General features: G+C 38.1%; 1 protein-coding gene across 19 annotated transcripts in view; it reads right to left on the bottom strand.

Annotated features, from left to right (window-relative positions):
- CADPS2 (calcium dependent secretion activator 2) overlaps positions 1-24,270 on the bottom strand; it is a 450,101-nt gene that overhangs the window by 70,854 nt on the left and 354,977 nt on the right. For 10 of the 19 annotated variants that reach the window (XM_027772143.1, XM_027772145.1, XM_027772147.1 and 7 more), the window contains 5 exons: positions 22,571-22,727; positions 8,345-8,486; positions 8,100-8,219; positions 2,751-2,906; positions 254-401 (listed from right to left, as the gene is read on the bottom strand). In XM_027772143.1, coding sequence (XP_027627944.1) covers positions 254-401; positions 2,751-2,906; positions 8,100-8,219; positions 8,345-8,486; positions 22,571-22,727 — 723 coding nt within the window. The remainder of the gene's footprint in view (positions 1-253; positions 402-2,750; positions 2,907-8,099; positions 8,220-8,344; positions 8,487-22,570; positions 22,728-24,270) is intronic. The other 9 variants (XM_027772150.1, XM_027772151.1, XM_027772153.1 and 6 more) reach the window with 1 other exon arrangement.

Below are 24,270 nucleotides of genomic sequence, written 5' to 3'. Positions count from 1 at the left end.
CAACACCTAAGCTGTTAAAAGGTGTACCTGAAATTCAATGAGCACTTGTAAAATCTGAGGCAGTATTTATGTAAAAAAAGGAGAAACTGCCCTGAGCAAAAGATAAAAGGTATTCCATTATTAAAAGATTTGGTGTTGGAAAATGTGGTCATTTTTTAATGCAATCAAGTGAGTGAGTGTCTCCTAGAAACAGCATCCTCCCCGGCCAGGATGCCCGAGTGGCATCTCCTCATGTGCCACACACTCCACTCACCTCTTGTCCTCCATCCAGGGCACAGAGTTTGGTGCTTTGCTTTTTGGCATCGACCAATACATTAAACATGGTACACACGGAAGCTGGTATGCGCAAGTCAGTGGTTTTGCTTGCCTTTTGCAGCTTGACTTCAAATGCAGTTCTTGTTCTGGTTATTAAAACACGAATTCAAAGTAAGAAATTCTGACATACATCTCACCTGTTTTGTAAAAATGAAATCAATACTACACGATGCTAAGTTAAACCATGCAAATTAGCAGTGAACAGTGAGGCACTGCTTGAGAGTAGGGGCTGACTGGGGTGCTCTTCTTTTCAAGTGTCTCAAATGGAAGATCAGACTGCCATGCATCACATGAAACCTAGCTTTGTGCTGTCTCTCTGACAATATCACTTTCTAAATGAAGCATCTTATATTTAGTATATTACATTGAATAAGAACACCTCACAGTTTCACTTGACTGCCTGAATTCATTTCTAAATAGAAAAATCACATGCTTCTTGGCATGAAAGCAGAACAAACCCTTTATGTGAGGGCTTACTGAACTAAGAAAAAAAGCGCGTTAAGTCTGGAAAACTCTAAAACATGATAATCAATGTACAACAGAGAATGCATAATTATTTTATGTCACTTTTATTCTCTTTCAAATACCTCAAGTTGCAGATAGGTTTTTGAAAGAAGCTGAAAATGGGCAATTTGTCATGGGTTTTGCTAAAGAATCCAAAGAACATTCACATACTTGAGACATCAAAATCACTTTTTTTTTTTCTTAACTTTGCTAGAGGATGAGTGTGTTTGCTGCAGAGAGACATACGGTAAGGGGCTAGTGAGGACTAGCAGGTGGTGTGGTAGTTAAGGTGCTGGACACTCCCACATGGCCCGCCACAGTTCGAGTCCTGGACCTGGTGGCTTGCTTTCTCACTTTCTCTCTCTCTCTCATTCTTTCTCTGTCTCTCTCTGGTCAAATTAAAGTGAATGAATGAATAAAGTTAGATAATTCTTTTTTATTTTTTTGAGAGGTTTTTGCTAGAGGGCGCATGCACTTGCCAGACAGACAGAGACAGAGAGACAGAAAGCGAGAAATCACTCCCCGGGGGGATGGCCATGCTGCAATCCCTTCTTCTCCATTCTCCTCTCGGGATCTTGGGCATGCATGGACATACACCCGGTGTGAGTTTAAGACACCGGGTCCAGGACTTGAACCGCGGTCGACTACGTGGGAGTCCAGCAACATAGCCATTATGCTAACTGCTGGTCCCAAAGTTAGATAATTCTTAAAAAAATAAAAAGCACTCCTATGGGAGATGGTCATGCCACAATTCTTTCTCATCACTCCTTTTGGGATTTTGGGCACACATACACATGCCTGGTGTGTTTTTCAAGCACCCGGATCTGGGATTTGAACCACGCTATCAGTCATATGGGATCCAGCTTCCTTAACTACCACACCACTAGCTAGCCCACAGATTACTTTTTTTAAAAAAAACATTGACTAATATAATTCATAGCCTTGCCCTAGTGAGCCATTGAACACTATTCCAAAGACAGGATTTTTCTTGGTTTAAAGAATTCAAGAATATTCTATTACTGCAACCAATGTTTGACCCATTTTCCAACATGCTGCCTATGCTGTTCTTGTACATATCACAAACAAGGGCAATAGAAAAATACATTGGGTATATGTTTAGGATACAATGCTGATTTTGTAATAACTATTAAGGAAATACAAAATCATATATGGGGAATCTAAGGCCTCATAATTTATTTCTGGTAAAGACTGTAGGGAGCAGCAGTTAGCATAACAGCTATGTCGCTGGACTCCCATGTAGTCGACCATGGTTCGAGTCCCAGACCTGGTGGCTTAAAACTCATGCTGGGCATGTGTGTGTGTGTGCCCAAGATCCCGAGAGGAGAATGGAGGAGAAGGGATTGTGGCATGGCCATCCCCCCTGGGGGGTGATTTCTTGCTTTCTATCTCTCTGTCTCTCTCTGTTTGGTGAGGGCACACATCCTATAGCAAAAACCTCTCCAAAAAAAAAAAAAAAAGACTGTAAATAGATACTATCTGCTGTGGACTGAAAATGCCAGAAAATGGTGAGTAATCCCAGAACAGTGAGTGGTGCCGATCATACCTTGAGCTTGCCATGCCATTTCACAGCACACAGACACAGCACATAATGCATAAAGAACTTAGCAGACCTTTGCCATATGTCTCAAGAGATACTGCCTTGGGAATTTAAAGCACAGTATTCCCAGAGAGATAACAATAAGCACAACAGAAATGATTAATATGGTATGGGTACTACTGATTAGGATAATGGCTGGGAGACTTGGAAAAATAAGTAGCAGGTGGATTTCAATTGGCCAGAATTTCTGTCAAAGAACCTATACCCATTACATTTTGGAATAGAAGTGCGTATTGGAATCTTTCCTGTACATAACATCCTTGATATTTTGGGGGCTGGCATATTAAGCAACGACTTGAAAATATATTTCTACCTTTTGACACAGGCCTCTATCATATCACTGGCCATCAGTTTAAGCCTTTGCTCTAAATGATGGGCAAATTCTTGTTCTGGCCAGTGGAGATCACAGACAAACATCTGCAGTGCGTCAAGTTTCCAGAACAGGTCTTCTGAGGTTGCTGAGCCATTGCTAAAAGGGAAAGGGAAAACGAACATAGTGAACTTCAACTGTTGATTACGTGGCCCACCAATACACTGTTTTCCCTTGTATCAACCGCCGTCAGTGAAAAAATAGCGTGTAAAATCTCTAATGACCCGATATATTTTTTCTTGTCCAGCCTTCTAATTCTTCCTTTTCACTCTTAATACAGTAAGGCAAGGAGGATAAAACAGAAATAAAGGGGCCAGCAGATGGTGTAGTGGTTTAAGTGCTGCACTCCCACATAGCTGACTACAGTTCAAGTCCCAGACCTGGTGGCTAGAAGCTCATGTAGGGCATGTATGTGTGTGTGCACAAACTCCTGAGAGAAGAATAGAAGAAAAGGGGTTGTGGCATGGCCATGCCACCAACAGGGGGGTGAGTTTTCACTTTCTCTCTCTCTCTGTCTATCTCTGTCTCTCCAGTGAGCACACATGCCCTATAACAAAAAAACTCTTTCTAAAAAGAAAGAAAGAAATATAGTATTAATAGTAAGGTTCATAGAAAGGGATAAAATGAATAAGGCCACTTTACTAAGGAAACTAAATCAGATTTCAATGTAAGAACAAATCTTTTAAAAGTTTGTTACATAGATATAGTTTATTATCTGTTGATGAGGATGTGTATAGTATTCTCAACTGGGTTGGACTGAGGTGTATGTCATGCTGGGTAATCTCTTTACAATCTAAATGATGTATAGTGATTGAATGTATAAATAATAATAATAATAAAGTGTGTTACCAATCTCTAGGATAAAAATAAAAATATAAATATTTTTCCCTTAGAGTTTCTTAAATGTTTTATGCAAGACAATCCATACAACACCAACTAGTAGCTTTATTCTTAGCTATGCGTATGTGCCTCTGTCATCGTGATGGCTCCTGTCTATTTAAGGTAAATCTGAAATAGGTACTGGAAACAAGCAGCAGCCAGGTAGGGAGGCAAGCTTTTCTTATTTAAAAGTGCTTTGTGCCTTTTCTAGCTCATTCTAAAACTCAACTTAGTACAAAGCATGATCTGAGAGAGAAATGACATTCAGGGAACTGAAAAGTTGGAAGAAAATCATGTATTTCAGGTCCTTATATGTAACTGTAGAGCTGAGATTTGCTATGTATTCACTACTATGCTAAAATTACTTTAGGGGACTGCATTTTTGCACCATGACTGAAGGTGATTTGCAGAAGTGAGCATATATTTGGACAAACAACAATGCATTACTTTCTATTATGCAAGTACACAGGCTCACAAGTAAACAGATGTTTTGATAGGAAAATATTCCTATGTTAAAACATATTGAAGTGTAACTGTAAATGAGAACAAAAGGAAAAGCAAAAGAAAGAGCTGGAAGTAATTCATTTGTCCTCAGCTTTCCCATAACTGCTTTCCACATAGAAATCTAAAATTTATATTTTTAGTTTGCAAAAGAAAATTAAAGAAATAAACTTGTTTATCATAAGGGCACAGTGAAAAACTTAAAATTATTTAAAACAACCACGTTGTTTAGCTAATCGTGTCTTAATTAGCTAGCTTTAAAAAAAAAAGATATCACCTCTTGCTCTGACTAATTAAAAGCTTATTTCAACGCTCCACCCTGGCCTCATGTCTCAGCTTCAACACAACCTATGTTACTTTCTTCCTCTAATTCTGCCAGTAACTCCTTGTGATCTCCTTGTCTAGCCAAGCCAGCCTCAGAGTTAAGTTCTCTAGGGACCAATCACAAGCAGTGAACACTACCATAGCATTTGAGTCACCTAACATGTTCTCCTCTTAATATTCAGTGCTTCCAAAGAACCATTCAATAAAAGAACCAGATAACACTGTTGCCACTACTGTGAAAAATGTTTGGGGAGGGGAAAAAAAAAACCCAACAACCCACTACCTTTATGTCTCCTTTACCATGTGTATAATAAAAAATATTCATGACCAAACAAATCCCACAATATATCCACCGTGTGAAGTTTGATAGGTTAGATGACCTATGTTTTGAAGAGTAATTGAATTTAATTGGCAAAGAAGCAAATCTTCTATTTACAATTTTTTTCTTTGGAGAAATAGAACTATATGAAACATATGTGTTCTTTAACGACACAATGACAAAAATCCATCCAAAACAATACCTCCAATAGTAAAAACAAAATTCGACTTAAAATAGTCTTTCTCATAATATGTGATAATTAAATCTTTATAGAAGATATGGATATGTTTATCTTCTGATTGATGCTATGGTAAGATTCTAGACAATAAGTGTGCTTAATTGGGAATGTAATTAAGATAACAAGTGTTTGTTATAATTAGATAGATAGATGAAAAAATGTAAATAGGTTTTCTCTGGAGTTGGTACATATAACCTGCAATTTATTCAGAGCTTTTTCATTTTAAAATTACTTCTAATCAGTGACCTATTCCTAAAGGTATTATTAACAGATTAAAGATTTCAAATGTGAATAATGGACTCTGAGATAATTTCTTAAAAATGCCAGCAGGAAACTTACCTTACTGGCATTCATTTCTAGAGCTAAAAAAAAAAAAAACAAAAACCAAAATGAAGATTTTATATACACAGAGATGTGAAGGAGCAGGTCTTGGCATAATTTATGTGTTAGTAGGTAGGGATATATCTTCAAATCCCTGGTTATCTTTATATTCTTTATACTTAATCGGCAATTGTACTTAAATAATGGTCAACTTATAAAACACAGTTTTTTATTTGCCCAGATGGATAAAAGAATACTCACTTTATCACAAGCCCTAATATGCTATGATTGCTGTCCTGGGATTCAGATGATTTTAAAATGAAGTCTATAGATTCGGGGTTCATATAAATCTCAAAACTAATGCAACAGCAAAGCAAAACTTAATCTCACAGGACAGTGGCCACGAAAGTGCTCTTGGCTAAAATCAAGGGTGTGAAATAGATGAAGAATAAGAAAGAAGAGGAGAAAAATTGTAAAATAATATCCAGTATGAAAATCATAAACTTAGAAAGGTTCATTATACTTCCTAGGTGATTCCTAAGCACACAGACACCACTCTATATCCTCTTACGGCCTGAAGCACTTGTAAGAAAAAGATTCACCTGCACCATAATAGACTGGGCAGTTACTATGCGCTCAGCGATGGAGTTTAACTTGAAACGTTCCACATTATTTTATTAGTGATTGCTCTGTTTCATGGTCTTGTCCTCTCCCTTTCCTTGAGTGTGTGCATATTTGATGTGGTGTAGATTTAACAGGGGGTGGTGGGATAGGTAGAAAGCTAACCAGTTAACTAAGTTAACCAGCATATTCTCTGGAAGCAGACTAAATTAATGATAAGAGTAAGGGCTTGGTAGTCAAGCAAACCTGAATTCAAATTTTGCCTGTGGTTCACCTGTGAGACACTGAACATTCATTTCTTTGTGACTTCATTTCCTTAACTGTAAAATGTGGATAATGACACTTACCTCACAGGACTGCTACAAGGATTAAATGATCTAAACAACTTGGCACTGTACCTGGAACACAGTACATCCTCAAGAAATGGAAGCTATTTGTTTTCTTCTGATTATTATCCTTTCTAGCTGTCGTCACATGAGCTCCTGGGCAAATCGTGTAACTGCCTGTCTTAGTTTTCCCATTTGTAAACTAGGACTATGACTTAGTTCATGTGATGCTGCAAAGCTCATAGTTTCACAAACCACACAGTTCTAAATAACAATAGTAACAATTGGTAATGATAATGCAGTATTAATGATACTAATGTAGAACAACAGTACTTATCATTTGTCGGCACCTGCTATATGCCAATAGTTATCATCATTTATTGAGAGCCTACGATGGGCCAGGTATTTTCATATAGTTTTTTAATCTCCACAAAAATGTCTTCATAGACATGAGGAAATTGAGGGTAGGGAAAATTTATAATTAATAAGCTCATGTCTAAATTCAGTCTTGATCAATTTTAAATCCCATGTCTTTTCACTTTAAAGACTTTCAGTTACTGAATCTGTAATAGTAAGTATGGTTTTTAATGGTATAATGATTCTTTAAAAATGACAGGGTACATACAACTGATATATGAAAGGAATAAAAGAGAAACTTCCTGGTGTTGAAAAAGATAGGATCATCCTTGCCTACAAGATGCAATACTCTTTCTTTAAAGCTGAGACTATAGGAGTCCAGCAGGTAGTATGGTGGTTAAGGCACTGAACTCCCACATGGTCAACTGCTGTTCGAGTACTGGACCGGGCAGCTTGAAAATCATGCCAGGTACATGTGTATGGGTGCCCAAAATCCCAAGAGGAGAATGGAGAAGGGATTGTGGTGTGGCCATCTCCCCCTGGGAGGGTGATTTCTCACATTCCTTCTCCCTGCTTGTCTGTTGCTCTCTTTCCAGTGAGCACATGTATCCTATGGCAAAAAAACAAAAACAAACAAACAAAAAAACCCCAAAAAACAAAAAACAAAAAAACCCCAAAAAACAAAAAACAAAAAAAACCTTAAAAAAAAAAGTTGAGACTAAGGTAAAAATAGAAAAAGAATACATTCGTTTTTTTTCTTTTTTAAATTACCAGAGGGTGTGGCACATGTGCTTTCCAGAGAGATAGAGAGACAGAGAGAGAGAGGGAGAAAGCAGCCCCAGTGGGGCATGGTCAGACTGCAATCCTTCTCCTCTATTTCTCAAACTTTAGGGATTTGGGGCACAAACACACAGGTACCTGGCGTGTTTTTCAAGCTGCCGTAGCCATGATTTGAACCATGATCAGCATTGTGGGATTCAGCTCCCTTAACCACTGTATGTGAGGCAAGCTTGAAAAATACAATATTCTTCAAACTGTTCTTAAAATGGTTTTACACATGCACAAAATAAGTCATGTACTAAAGCCATTTTCTATATAAAGAGAACTCTGATCATATCACTTACGGTAGAGTCTATAACCTGGGTCACAAGATGACCCCGGCCCCACAGATTACACATGGACTACATCAAACCAGTACGTTTCTTTTTTCCTTTGTAATCTACATCATTCATAATATGCTAAGCTTAGCTTAATAGCTTACAAAACTCAAACAAGTAAAAGTAAAAACAGAGTATTCCTCTACCAACAATAATAAGTGCCACGCAATCTAGACACATCTGCACAGAACACAGCCCAGGCCATGCACTAGCTAACACACCACCAGGAAATAAGTGAGGAATACACACGTGGACTCATATAAAGAAGCCATCCACGAAGGAGTAGAAAAACTAGGAATCTGTGGAAGATTAAGAGGCAGACTTGCAACTTTTGGAAGAGCTACATTGGGAAGACTGTTGGCGATATTCCTGTAAAGAAACAAACAACGTGGGAAGGGACCACCATAAGCAATAACTACAGATGGCCATGTGTAAAGTCATACGGTCAGGACTGGAGAGGCAGACGCTCTGTGGACACTAGGTAAGATACCTACTTGACAGGCTGCCATGTCTCTTGCTCAAAACCTCTGTGAATTGACTGGGCGATGGAGGACTCCATGAGGTCGACATAGCGGACAACCAAAGGTACAAAGATTTCTTGCAAGTGTTTGTGAAATTTTCCATTACATAGAAGTGCTGAAATAACCAAGCAGAAACAGTGTTGGTCAGAGGGATGACATACGGCATTTGGAAAATACGGGCAAAAAAACTTTTCCTGGTAAGAGTCTGACACCGAAAAACTGCTAAAATACAGATGATAATGGATCTTGTTTCCCATATTGAATCTTGTATCATATATCATGGAAATAGATCAGAAAGTATAATTAGCCTTCTATACAGAGAGTTGTCAAAACACAAACTGATCAGAGCTAAAAAAAAAATGTTCCAGGAAGGTGGTATGTTTTAACTTTCTAAGAGGTTTAACGCATAGGCACATGACCACTAGCTAGAAATCCACAAAGCAGTAGCTTCCTTGAAGGGCACTGATAAATGTAGTGATTAAGCAGAGAGTTCAATCCCTGCGCTATGCTGTGTACCACAGAAGACCTAAACCTGTTCAGTTCCAAGAGGTAAGCTTAATCACTTCTAGGGCTACACTTCTTTCACTGGGAGGGTGACTACATCCTATTCATTTAAAAATATAGTCCATGCTCCGAAAAGGTGTACCTGAAAAGACAGTATGTTAGCTGAATCTAAGTGACAGAAGAGCCTCCCGTGGAAGAGCTGAAAGGAACATTTCCAAGTAGAGAGGACAACTAACACCGAAGTTTTGGAAAAGAATTAGCTACTGCTCTTTTCGAAAGATCAGAAGGCTAAGGTACCTGGAGCAGAGTGAGGAAGAGGAAGAGTGGTCATGATGGGGTCTAGATCCCAGAACGTGGTGAGGATTGTGGGTCTTACTGGGTATAATAGCAAACTTACTGTTAGGTAGAGGAGTGACATACTGTGACCTCTCTGACTGTGTGAAACATGGAAGAGGTGACAAGGGTAGAAGAAACAAAGAAAGTCAGTGCTCAGGTCTGTCGTGTTATAGACTACAAAGGGATGATGGTGACTTTGACGAGGGTAGCAGAGATAAAAAACAGAAAAGTCAGTAGTTTCATTCACTTTTGTTGAATAGCTGCACTAGGAGACTCAAAAAAGTTAATGAAAAAAATGGAATTAAAGTACAAATTCATTTCGGTACATATTTAAAAAAGGAAATCTATGCAGTTTTTTTATAATACACATTTCCACGAACTTTTTGAATTCCCCTTGTATATACTTGCAATTACTAAATCTAACAGCAATGTCTTATAAGATATGATAACTGTGGTAATTTGCCACATTATCTTCTTCAATTGCAAAACTATCCCAAAGATCTAAATAGTCTTAAAATTTAGGCAAAGTATGTCACATTTACCATGACAGCATGCATATGAATCGCTTTCTGTGATTCTGAAAATGGCCAGAAGACAAATAATTATGAACACATGAAAGTGACATAGGAAGTACTTCTAAATATAGAAGGAAATATAACACTGACTTTTCTCTATCTTTAATTGATATGGCTTAGTATTTTTTTTGTGGTTAAGCAATCTTTTCTAGCTTATCTATATGCTACAAGACTTCTCATTAAAGTGAGAATAATAGTAATACATAAAGATAAGTGTCTTATTTAGGAAACTAATGTTAGTTTGATGTTTTTATGATCACACTGGAAGGAGCTTTATTTTCAGAGATTCAATCAGACCTAAATGGTACTATGGATCTAGACCTGGTGGCTTGTTTTTTCCTCTCCCTCTTTCCCCCTCCCCTGCTGATGAACACGAGCCCTATAGCAAATTAAAATAATAATAATAATAATAATAATAATAAATTAAATAAACAATTCTAAAAAAGAATGAAATATTTTCATTTCAACTACCTAAATCCTTTTGGTAGGCAAATTTTAAAATATACTTAAATCTGAATTTATTGGGTCTCAACGGAAGAACTTTCCTCTTCTTTTTTCTTTCATCATATGTAGCATTTGCTAAGTCCCATATGTACATTCTTTCATTTAATCATCACAAAATCTCTACAAGGGAGAAACTATTATTTTGTTTTCAATATTATCAATAAATTGAGGCACAGAGCGTGCAAGGTACTTGCCTAAGGTCATTAAATAGTAGAACTAGAGTTTGATATGAAAGACCCATGTTAACTTCTATAGTTTATAATACTATTACTTTATCTGGGATTATTATAAACAGTTGTCTGTCTATCTGCTCATTCATTCCTCCATGCATTTAACCATCCGTCCAACCTAACATAAATACATCAGCATCTTTTAATACCTAAAAATATAATGTATTATTTTAGGTAACAAAACATCTTGCAAATGACATACACATAATACTATTACCTTAGATGCACATATATTTTCAGAATTAGAATTCTGAAAAGACTAAGTCCAATATGAAAAATAAGTGATTGAATAAACTATTACATTCAATGAATGAAAAAAATGAATTAACACTGTGAAAACATTCAATGTGTTTACAATACAATCTTTATTGAAAATGGTGAAGTATTACACTGCTGTATTGTGATTATATGCCTAAACTTTAATTTTTACAAGCCTACTTATTACTAAAAAAATATAAAGAACTTTAGGTTTCGCATTTTTTGAAGTCTGTTTTGTTTTGTCTCAGGGTGCATATGCTCGCTGTACAGAGAGAAAGAGACAGAGAGAGGGAAAGTGAGAACCCTCCCACACATACCCAAGGGACAGCAATCCCTTCTCCTCCATTTTCCTCTTGGGATCTTGGGCACACACATGCCCTTGGTGTGATTTTTTTTTAAGCCATGGCATCTGGGAACTCAAACTGTAGTGGGTCCAGTGATGCAACTGCTACGCTACCTGCGGGTCTTAGGTTTTCCACCTTGATAGATACTCTTAAGCATTGTCTTTTGTTTGTGTGCACTGCCAGGGAGAGAGACAGAGACAGAGAGAGGAACAGGGAAAGTGAGAAATCACCTACCTGGAAGAATGAACACAATATAGTCTCTTTTCTTGCATTCTCCTCTTGCTATTTTGAGCATGCACGTACATGTGCCCCATATGACTTTCAAGCTACTCTAAACAAAGAGTCAGCTATACAGGATCCAGCCACCTTAACCTCCATGCTGCCTGCTGGCCCAGCATTGTCCTACTTTTTAACTATACCAAAACCAAAATATATTTATATTACAAATTATTACGTCTAAAAAAAAGAGTACTCCAGGGGCTAGCAGGTGGCATGGTGGTTAAGGTGCTGGATCCCACATGGCTTAAGTGGCAAACCACTGGCTCGAAAAATCACACTGAATGGGTGTATGTGCATGCCCAAAATCTTGAAAGGAGAATGGAGGAAAGAGGATTGTGGGGTGACCATTTCTCACTTTCCCTTTCTCTGTCTCTCTCCAGAGAGTGCAGGTACCCTATGGCAAAAACCAAACCAAACCAAACCAAACCAAACACTGTATCAGCAAAATGCTACATTACTGTATATTTGGAGATTAGGTGTACTGGCAATGAAGTCATTAGCAGTTTGCTAAAATGAAGCAGTATAGAAGCATATACAATCTATTTAAAAATGACTTCTTAGGTTCATTTCTGTTGCCCATCACTCCCATTTCCTGTGGCCTATTCATAATGACTGTTACGATTCAGTTCAAATATTCACTAGGTTCTCAAATGCTTCCTAGGAATGGTTTGTTTTGCTGTCATGCTCAGTTACTGGCTTCCCTTGTTTACTCTCTACCTTGTGCAAGTCTCCACTGTGGTCTGTACCACATAAGTGGTTTCTGTGGTTGTTGGTGTAACTATCTTTTCCCATAGGGAAGCCAGCTCCACGAGGCAGGGACCATGTCTGTGCTTAGTATCCAATGAAGTCCCTGGCACAAAGCAAGTATTCAAATGTTTGTTGGACAAATTAATACTTGGCTATAATAATATTACTCCATTATTATCCAGGGGGCTATAATCAATGGAACCTACTGACCCCTGTGTATACCCCATACTTACTATAAGATACATGATATTAAATGACACTATTATAAAAAGTCTGAGATTTGACACACTTGTTCAAGATCAGATTCCAAAAATATTATTGGATGTAAAGGTAAGTTATTTTATGTCTTTTCTTTTCTAATTTTATTTATTTATTTTTAAATTTAGAAAAGTTTTAGCTCTAGGGTGTGTGCACTCGCCAGAGAAACAGAAAGCAAGAAATCGCCTTCCAGGATGGATGGCCATGCCACGATCCCTTCCCCTCCATTCTCCTCTTGGGGATTTTTGGGCATGCACACACATACACACCTGGTGTGAGTCTTAAGCCGCCATGTCTGGAACTCGAACTGTGGTCGACTACATGGGAATCCAGCGATGTAACCGTTATACCATCTGCTGGTCCCTTTTATGTCTTTATTTTAATGAATGTGACGAAGGGAGGATTTCTCTGGTCAGTTGTGATTCTTTTTTTTTGGGGGGGAGGAGGTTTTTCACTATAGGGCGCCTGCGCTCACCAGACAGACAGAGAGAGACATAGAGACAGAAAGTGAGAAATCACCCTCCAGGGGAGATGGTCACGCTGCAATCCCTTCTCCTCCATTCTCCTCTCGGGATCTTGGGCACGCACGCACACGCGCCCGGCATGAGTTTTAAGCCACCAGGTCTGGGACGCGAACCGCGGTCAACTACGTGGGAGTCCAGCGACATAGCCATTACGCTAACTGCTGGTTCCCTCAATTGTGATTCTTGACAGCAAATAATTGTATGCTGCAGAATTTGGAGCCAATGAAGATAAACTATTTATATTTCCTATGAATTCCAATTCTTGAGTTCTGGCCTAAAGTTTGCTCATGTGTCTGCTAAGGATTTCCTCTTATTTTTCTAAAAACCAAACTGTAAACCCACATTGGAAAGTTTTTAAAAACCAGCAGTATTATTTGTTAATGAGAGAAAGGGGAGGTAAGGCGGGAGTGACAGAGTGAAAGAGAGAAAGATGGGGGAGAGACGGCAAGAGAGAGGGAGTGAAGAAGGGGTGAATAAGAAAAGGGGAAATAAAAGGAAAATATACAAAGAGTGAGAAAAAAGGAAAGAGAATATTTGGTTTTGAAAGTCAAGGCTATAGAAACACATACTGCAGTAAACTTGTCTATGTAAATGTATGCTGCTTTCTTAGTTGCCCATATGCCAGTCTGCATTCCTCTCCTATCAGACACTGTCAAAACCCCCTCTTAATATATAGCCCCGGGCATCAGGCTGAGTGCTTGTATCTTCTCCATATGGTTTAATAAGGATAGGTTACGATTTAGAGCTGTCATCTGTCCAAGTGAAGCCTTTACAAGGCACCCATTACAACAGTTCACTGGAAGAGGCATTTCTCAATGCGGCCTCCTCTAAGAATGCTTCTGACTTTATACCTGAGGTATGGGAATGAAAAGAACTGCTCAGAAGGAGCATCAAAAAGTGGGCTTTGTAATATAAGTGGAGGATAAGCATCTACTTTGCTGATAAGAATAACATCCCCACCCCACCCACAAGATCCCATGTTTCCAAATACCACCCTGTCAAAAAGTAACGAAATACCCATGACATCAAGCACTATGGTGCAATTAAAAGTGGCAAAAAGAAAGCAAAAGACTTAAATAAAAGCAAAACTTGGGATGCAGATGTGACCAATTATTTTGGACATCCCAATAATTAATAAATTAGTATTCATTATTTACATACCAAAAGAGTTTTGCATTTACAAAAGCACTTGTCATAGGCTTTTAATAGGAAGATTTCAACAAAGAATTTCAACTATGATCTAATTAGGAACAATTAGTGGGATAATGATAACTGGGTAAAATGAAGAATAAGTAAGGGAGTTTATACATTGCTTTTAGGATAAAAAAATATGCTGCTGATTCTATTACACATAATAGAATTTTATATTGCCCACCTTCTTCCAGGAAGTCGACGTTAGTATATTATTAGAATGATTCCCCCCCTAAAATTATAATTAGGCATTTCAGAAGGAAACGAGTAATTCATGACAAAAATAAAACAAAACAAAACAAAACCAAACAAACCACACCAACCACAATTAAGCCAACAGATTTCTCCACAAAACAATAATATTTGGGGTCAGCAAGTGGTGTAGTGGTTAAGGCACAGGAATCACACATGGTTGACTGCAGTTTGAGTCCTGGAACTTATGGCTTGAAACTCACGCCAGAGGTGTGTGTGTGTACATGTCCGGAATCCCAAGAGGAGAATGGAGAAGGGACTGTGGCATGGCTATGCCCCCTGGAGGGTGGTTTCTCAGTTTTTCTCTGTCTAGCTCTGTGTCTCCTGTGAGCACATGCACCCAATAGCAAAAATAGCCCTAAAACAACAAGAACAATAAGGGACTACAGGTTGTATTGACCCTAAGAAGTTTCTTCCAGAGAAAATATGAGTTTTAGGAGAAAAGGCAGGAGTTTAGCCTATAAAAGGATTCTGTAAAAGGAAAACACAGACACACATACACACACACACACACACACACACACACACACACACAAAACTAAACAAAATCACCTCTGAGATCTTGACATAGCACCCAGCCAAGAATCTGGCACATTAGGTAGTCACTCAATAACGTCTGTTTATTGAATAAATACTGCTAAAACTCCACCTCCTAAAGAAAACTCTGAAGGCACCCTACTGAAGCTTAAGCAGAATGCAAAACTAATTTTATCTTTTTCATTAAAAATTTGATAAGTAATTTTATATAGTTTGTTAATATTCAATTTGTATTTTAATTAACATAATAAGCTCCTAACGTCATGCCCAATTTTACCTTTCTCCTCAAGTCACTTTATAAATCTGTATATTTGGACCAACTCTGTGGCCTGGTAGTGAAGGCAGTGACATCCCACATGGCTGACTGCTCTTTTGGAATCCTAGACCCAGTGGCTTGGAAAACAGGTCAGGTGCATGTACATGCATGCCCAAAATTCTGACAGCAGGGAGAGATGGAGGAGAGGAGATTGTAGTGTGACCACACACCATGGAGGGTACTTTCTTTTCTCCCTGTCTTTCTCTGACAAGTATACATGCCCTCTAGCAAAAAACAAAAACAAAAACAAAAACAAAACAAAAAACCACATGATTTTTATACACACACACACAGACAAGGGATTTTCACAAAGTTCATAGAAGATACACATTATGAAAATGTGCATGAGTTTCTTTTTTTTTTCTTTTTTTTTTTTGCCATAAGGTACATGCATTTGTTAGACATAAAGAGATAGTGAGAGAGGAAGTGAGAAATCACCTCCCAAGGGAGGTAAGCATGCGGCAATCCCTTCTCCTCCATTCTTCTCCTGGAGTTACAGGCATGCAAGGCATGAGTTTCAAGCCACCAAGTCTGGAACCTGAACCATGGTTGGTCATGTAGGAGTCCAGCACCCCAACCACCCCACCATATGCAGGCCCCCATGACTCATTTTTTTTTTTTTTGGAGAAGTTTTTGTTATAGGGCATGTCTGTTCACCAGTAAGACAGAGACAGAGAGACAGAAAGTGAGAAATCACCCCCGGGGGGGATGACCACGCTGCAATCTCTTCTCTTCCATTCTCCTCTCAGGATCTTGGGGACACATGCACACGCACCTGGCATGAGTTTAAGCCACTGGGTCCAAGACTTAAACTACAGTCGACTACATGGGAGTCCAATAACATAGGCATTACACCATGGTCCCCATGGCTTTCAATTTTTAATGTGTCAGAATAACCTCTACTTTAATTCCATTTTCCATAAACTTTTTGATGTTTCTTCATACAAAAATAAAATGAAAGTAGTACATTATAGAATTTTATGGAGGATAAAAAGCTAGTGAAGCCCTGTTTTTTCATTTCTTGTATTACACTAGTCATAAAACAAATTCTGATCTACAATTTTGAATTCAGTGAACTTTGGGGATTAGAGTTAAATACATTTTCACATTTTGGGGGTCATTTCATCATCTGTAAAAGTGCATATGTATAAAACTAAGACGGCACGCAGCTTTGCTATAATCTCAAAGTTACGCTCTTCTTCCTAGAGTATGTATATACAGATGTATCTATAAACACCGAATCGTGAATTTCAGACACACAGCTCATTTAAACACTCGAGTTAGAATAACAGGCAGGTGTCAGCCCTCCATATTTCAAAGCTTGAAGATTAACCTAATATACAATATGGTGACCTGACAGTTCTTCATTTGAAAGAAATCTGAAAAATAATCTCTGATACAGCCTAAGTGTGAGAATAACCCAGCGGGATTTCCACCTCTTCATTTCTTAATGAGTTTTTTGATAATGAGAGGTGACTCTGCCAGTCACTCTGGGCTCTATTATGGCTAATTTGACTCCACTTCACTCTCCTTGTTAATTATTAACACTAGCCTTTTTATCCTCATGAGACCACATTCCAATTTTTCCTTTTTCGATTTTTATGAGCCCATCTTTATGAAGGTGAAAGTCTTGGAGAATAGGTTTTCACTTAGTGTAGAGCCCGGACATTTATTATTCGTTTAGGCAGAGACGCTGTGACATTGATTATATAAGCATGGGTGTTCTTCAGGATGGCTTTAATGTGCTAGCAATGTGAAAAGGCTGTTAATTAAAGAAGAAGCTCCGTGGTATTTTTCACTTGGGAATCAGTTCCCAATAGAATGGTCATTTGCCACTTGCTAGCATATCCACAGATTAAAAGGTGACTAGCTCCAAGGGTTTGCCTTTCAGTAGTGCTGAAAGAAATGATTTGTGCCATTTGCAGATGGCTTTCATTTGTCAGAAGCGGTCACTTGCTGTATCTATTATCGCATGGACAATTGTGGAAAATAGCATGTCAGGGTAGAATCTATTTGTACTCACTTTAGAGTGGTTCAGTAGCATTTAACTATCGGGCTAATTGTTTCATTATGAAAACATTTATTTTCTTTCCATTTTAATTCATCTCCTTTTTTCAGAATTGTTTCGTTAGGTACCATTTAAAGTGACTGGCCATCTAATTGTTTCTTTAGTTAGGGGGCCTGAATTGGGGTGGACTGAGGCAGGGTGAAGAGGTGGGTGAGAAATCCCCTCCGTTTTGGCCAACACTGAAAGAGCCTGAGTTTGTTTTCTTCTTCAGTCTTGCTCTGGGAATCAGCGAGTGAGTCTGCAAGGGTGGGAGATTGGGGACAGTTACTAAAAGTGTGGTGCAGCTGGTACTCTTCCCTGGAGGAAAACCATATTTCATCTCCAAGGGTTCTTACAGCTACGACTTTCCCTAATCACGGCTAACTGCAAGGGAAGACACATAACGCCTCAGACGGAATATGTTTTTCTCTTTGAAATAGAAAGTGAATTTGTTATCTGGAATCCTCTTCCCTACTAATTAGGTCACTCTCTGGAAGTCTTGCGCCAGACGCTTCCTAACAAATCTGCCCACACAATACATACCTTATCTGACCCTTCCTCTGTTCTCTACCCAACTCTCATTCTCTGTTCCCTTGTAAATGCCCTTATAAATATTTTCTGAGTTAAAAATAAAAGTTCCAGGAATCTCTTCCTTCCCTTAAAAAGATGATATTGTTTTATAGATGCCCTCAGAATTTGCTTTGGTTACTACGGAATAAGACTGAACTAGAGACCAATGCGATCAGGTTCCAATTCACCTCTGTCCCTAATTCCCGATGCCAGGCCCACAGTCTTTTGGGAATTGAGTTTCCTCAGCTGGAAAATGAAGAGGTTTAAGACCATGTCCATACTCCAAAAGATAAACATCCATCCTTAAATATCAAAGCATAAAGATTTGGATAAAAGAATGATGACAGAAAACCTGTGGAAATATCTAAATGACACATGCAAAAACAAACAAAATAAAACCAAAACGACAACTCCTCTATAAAGTTTTCAAACCACAAATAAAGTACAAATTCTAACTCATATCAGTTTGAAAGGTTTTGGTCATTTTAAATTTTAGAAGAGGAAACATAAATATTAGTTATAAATCACTACTTTTACAAAACTAATTCGCAAAGCACACTCCGGCACACAGACTGTACCTATGTAAGTAAGCACTGTTATCTGTAAATTATCTCCCTTTCTAAGCATGGATGTTCAGCATTCTGTGTTCCTATTATCTCTGGCTACATTTGTAATTAATTGGAATTTAGACTCTAATAGAGATAATACGGTAAAAACCAGCCATGCTGCAGCTGTAATGTAAGGCTCTTTTTTGAAAAGGATGTTAAAAGGTTAGAAGTTCAATGTTTTTTTTGATCGCTTTCCAAAAGGATTATTTAGAGGCAACTCTCAGTTGACATTATACACCAGAATCAAATCTGAGTATCTAAAGAATATAATACAACAAATACACAGTTACTAACAATAGTTTTCATCATTATTATTAAGGGTGATCTTAATAGCTAGAAAAATTCAGTTTTACCAAGTACTGAGATGTTATTCAGTGGTCTTAGTTTTGGATAGTAACTTGTGAGTTTGGGATGAAAGTCCCTGCATTCGATTTCAATTCCCCAGATCACACTCTACTCCCAGTACCAAAAGGAAATTATGGCACTAGGGAACTTTTCTATTTTCCTCACTAAATGGAGGAGCTGTTTTTCTCAGAAATAATTGATGTTTTCTAAAATCTTTTAATCACTACAGAATCAAGCCAACATTTAGACTTACCTTCAAAATTGACACTGAGAACAATAATAAATGCTTCTGTTTTAATTGTGTGTTGTACAATGAATGAGCACAAAATAATACTTTATTCATGTAGTAACGCTTAAGGAAATGGTCTATAACAGTAGAGAAATATGAGACTCTTATGAGTTAAATATTTGAAAAATCTGGCTGAAATTAAATTTTTTATAGTTCTTACTTTGGAATCCCATAAATTTTTTCTTAGAATCCAAGAACTCTTCTTTTTTTTGGGTAAAGAATTATTTTTTATTTAACTTTATTTTTTATTACTATTATTATTATTATTTTCCAGTTTGATCAGAGATAGAGAAAGAGAGAGAGAAAGAGAGAGAGGGAAAGTGAGAAAGCAAGCCCCTAGGTCTGGGACTCAAACTGTAGTTGGCCATGGGAGAGTCCAGTGCTTTTAAATACCATGCCATCTGCTGGCTCCAAAGAACTCTTCTTAAAGATAAATATAAAAAGATTCAGTGGAGTTGGAATGGAAGTTTCCCAAGAAAATTTCTAAGAAATCTATCACATGCTTTGTGTTTTCTATAAAATAAATTGTAACATTTTAAAATAAGCTCAATGATTCATTATCTTTACTAATTAACTGTCTGTGAACATAAGTAAATGCTTTATTTACATACAAAACAAAATAAAACAAAACATAGGGTCCGGCAGGTGGCATGATGGTTAAAGGTGCTGGACTCACACATGGCCAAGGGCAGTTTGAGTCTCAGACCTGGTGGCTTACATTCTTGTTTTCTCCTTCTCTTCCCACACCCCAGTCAAATAAAAACAAAATAATGATGACACATGGAATTAAATAAATAAATATTTTTGAAAGAACCCCACATCAATCTAAATATGGTGGATTCTTGAGTTTTTATTCAAATGGAAAAAGAAGAGTTAGAAAAAAATCCTACACTTATTTATTCTCATCTAGAGACAATATTTAACACATGTATTTATTTCTTTTTTGTAGCAGGCTTATTATTATACATTTGTTCTAGATTCTACCAAATATCTAACTTATCATTTCTTGGCAGAAAATGAATGATGATAGGAAACTAGTAAAAAAAGAGGGTCATTCAAAGTCTGCTAGCTGGCAGGTGGAAACCAAACTAGAACATAAAAACTAGATGAATAAGAGTTTACAGACTGGGGACCAGCAGTTGGCGTAATGGCTATGTCACTGGACTCCCATGTAGTTGACCGCAGTTTGCGTCCCAGACCCTGTGGCTTAAAACTCACACAGGGCGCATATGTGTGCGTGCCCAAGATACTGAGAGGAGAATGGAGAAGGGATTGCGGCGTGGCCATCCCCCTTGGGATGGGGCGGGGGCAGTGATTTCTTGCTTTCTATCTCTCTGTCTCTGTCTTTCTGGCAAGTGCATGTACCCTATAGCAAAAACCTCTCTAAAAATCTCCCCCAAAAACAAAAAAAGAGTTTGCAGACTGAATGATTACATATGGGTAATGGATGTGGGGGTTCTTTTAGCAACTTCTGAGAAGAAGCCTTTTGGAAGATCTGAAGTAGAAATGTCATAGCTTAGTTTGGGGTTATATAATAGCATCTTTTGGAAATGAAATGAAATTGGATAGGAGAATGAATAAGATGACTGAAAGAATCAAGACTGAAATTTTACTGTACTTTTATATAATATATATTATATATAATATACATTTACCCTCTATTATATGTGAGTTATCATCTTAATCCTCATAATCAATAATACTGTTAGTAATATTATCCTCCTTCCTTTAGAACCTAAAGCTTAGAGAGGTTAAATTACTGTCAAAGGTCACGTCAGTAAGTGACAGAGAGATGTGAGTCTGTCCAGCACCAAAGTCCATGTTAGTAATTACTATAGCATGGTGCCTCTCTCCCCAGAACTGAGTTTCTTAACTGATCCCTGCAAAACACATACAATTTTATGTCTATGTGAATTTTCCCCAGTTTTATCAGTGATTCCAAGGGATGAACAAAGAAAGGTAAAGGGGCAATGGACTACAGTGATGAAGAAAACCAATAGTTTTTTTTTTTTCCTAAAACAAAGACATACCTAAACATAATGATCTATATTTAAAACTAGGAGGATGCAGTAATAGCCTGAGTGGGAAGGGGGAAGAGATTTGGATCTTTAAAATTTTTATTTATTTTTAGACTTTTGCCATAGGGAGTGTGTACTCAGCAGAGAGAGACGGAGAAAAAGAGAGGAAAAGTGAGAAATCATCCCCCAGGAGGATGGCCACCCTGTAAATGTCTTCTCCTCTCAGGATTTTGGGCATGCACACACACGTTTCTGGTCTGTGACTTGAAGTGTGAAGTCGGCCATGTGGGATCGATCCAGCGCCTTAACCACCAGGGAACTTGCTAGTCCAAAGATTTAGACTTTTAACTTACAGACAGTTGTAAATATTTCAGGAACATCAGTGTGATGATGTTCCTCAGAGGGAAGCCTTGGGCTTCAGGGAGACAGGCCAGAATTAATAAACCTCTCGTAGGGGTCTGGATGATTCTGGTGGCGTGGTAAGCACTGTGTTCTTCTCAGTGCCACACTAACTCTGAGACATGGAATGAGGTCTGTTCAGAGGAAGATGTAAGAAGGGCAAAGGGCATGAAGATCCAGAAAGTGAAGAAGAGTTGAATGATCTGTGCATCATGGGTTAGACAAGAAAATCCATGAGAAAATACTGTTGGATTGATGAAAAAGAATGAGTTGGAACTTGGAATTAGAAGGAGGTAGAGTTCAACCTGGTTTTGGAAGGAAGAATCTCACTGAATAGAGAACTAGCGACCCCTGATCACTGTGTGTATTGAAACCAAGGCTTTCAGTGAGAATCAAACTTGAGATTTCATGAAAAGGAAATAAATCATCATGGGAAAGTCCCAGGAATTTGTATGTTAAAATCTTCATGAAAAACTAAATTTGAACTAGTGGCTAGAGGACCATCTACCACAATAACTGTAAAATTTATTGCATTGGGAAAGAAGTCTCGATAGAGAATCTTTACCTTCTCTTTAATTTCTAAGGACTGAAAAAGTAAGCCATACCACATAGCAATATAACATTACCATCTTTACAAATGAATCCACTGTCAGCCCAATAGTATGGAGCTTAAACTTAATGAGTTTTAGAATAATGGTAAGTATCTAAATTGTCTTTCAGAAATTAAGTAGTCTCAAGTGTTTTAGAAACACCAATGTGTGTAGATTTCCTGGTTCACAAGGTACAATGAGAAGGATGCCTACGTTATTAGTCCTCAGTGAAGTCAAGGATGCCGGGGAATAAAAGAACTGCAGAGCCCAGTGGAGCAACCTAGGAGTGTAGCTGGCCTCTGCAGACCTTGGCGGAGTATAACCTCGGAGACTGAGCAACTGTTAACGCTGCCCATGTCAGCTCATCCTGGGTCAGGGCTCAGGCTCTGCCATGCACATTCATACACACAGTGTGACCGCGCTGCGCTCCCCCAGCCCCGCCCCGTGTCTCCCCACTAGAGAAAATGCAAGTGCTCACTGTCATTTCGGAGGAAATTATTAAGCAGCTGGAAAAGAGGAAAACTATCCCAGGAGTCTTGTGGCTGAGCCTCCAACGCAGTGTCCATATCCACTGTAAATAAAGCCCAAAATTTCTCTGCATGCTCAGCCAGTAAATCAGGCCACCAGGCAAAGGCCTACATAAAAATAAATAAAGTAGAAACACGTGAGAAACACGCAAAAACACTGTGCCACCTGAAAATATTTGACACCTTGTCCTAGTTTTATAAGTAGGTATGACAAGTAGTATTTTTGAGAAGAAACTTTCATAGATACATATATTTAAAGAATAAATTTGGCATTGATGAATAAAATATAAAACCTTAAATAAAGTAGAAGACATAAACTAAACACTTGCTTAATTTACAACATTGGAAAAAATATAAAACGAAAGAAAAAGAAACAAATTCCTTATATTTCATAATTTAAACATAACTATGAATGTTTTGGCATATTTATTTCCAATATCTCTTTATTCTGTGAATAGAAACATTAAAACATTTTGTATCATGCACTACAATATTCTCCTGCATTTTCATTTTTATTGACAGTATAATAGTCTAGTTTAATAGTATGCTGTTATTTATTTAGCAATTCCCCTATTAAATGGCTATTACTGGGACTAGCAGGTGGTGTGGTGGTTAAGGCACCGGACTCCCACAGGACCAACCACAGTTTGAGTCCTGGACTGGAAGCCTGAAAATCATGCTGGGTGTGTGCGTGTGCATGTGCATGTGCCTAAAATCCCAAGAGGGGAATGGAGAAGGAGGGATTGCAGTGTGGTCATCTACCCTGGGGATGATTTCTCACTCTGCCTTTGTCTGTCTGTCTTGGAAGCACACACATGCCCTACGGCAACTTTTTTAAAAAAGGAAAAAAAAAGAAAAACTCAAGTTTCCAGATTTGTGATATTGCTGATGATAAGTATCTTTAAATAAAAATCTTTTTATGTAATACTGGTTATTTCTTTAGGATTAACATCTAAAAATTACAAGACTAAAGGGTGTACATTTTAGGGTCTTTACACAAATTGCTCTCTAAGAAAATGTTTGCTCCCACCTACTCCTCATTCAGAAGTCATTTGTTTTAAAACATGAACTGGATCAGGGCCAGCAGGTCACATGGTGGTTAAGACACTGAATTTCACATGGTCAGACCTGCAGTTTGAGAGACCAGCAGTTAGCGTAATGGCTATGTCACTGGACTCCCATGTAGTTGCCCATGGTTGGCGTCCTGGACCTGGTGGCTTAAAACTCACGCCGGGCGTGTGTGCGTACATGCCCAAGATCCCAAGAAAAGAGTGGAGAAGGGATTGCGGCATGGCCATCCCCACTGGGGGGTGATTTCTTGCTTTCTCTCTGTCTCTGTCTTTTTGGGGAGCGCACGCACCCTGTAACAAAAACCTCTCCAAAAAAAAAAAAAAAACCACAAAAAACAAAAAACAAAAACAAAACACAAACCTGCAGTTTGAGAGCTGGACCCAGTGGCCTGAGAACCAGATGTTCTCTGTGATCTCCAGTATTTCTATTTTGTAGGAGTTAGCATTGTTCATGCAATTCCATATTTATATTTATATATATATATATACACATATATGTGTGTGTGTGTGTGTGTGTGTGTGTGTATATATATATATATTTTTTTTTTTTTTCTAAAAAATCTTTTTCTATAGGGCATATA

This window comes from Tupaia chinensis, unplaced genomic scaffold (genome assembly GCF_000334495.1).
Source record: "Tupaia chinensis unplaced genomic scaffold, TupChi_1.0 Scaffold000257_1, whole genome shotgun sequence".
In the NCBI taxonomy this organism is placed as follows: Eukaryota; Metazoa; Chordata; class Mammalia; order Scandentia; family Tupaiidae; genus Tupaia; species Tupaia belangeri.
Note: the sequence above shows the minus strand (reverse complement) of the source record. Positions and strands in the feature narration are given on the sequence as shown.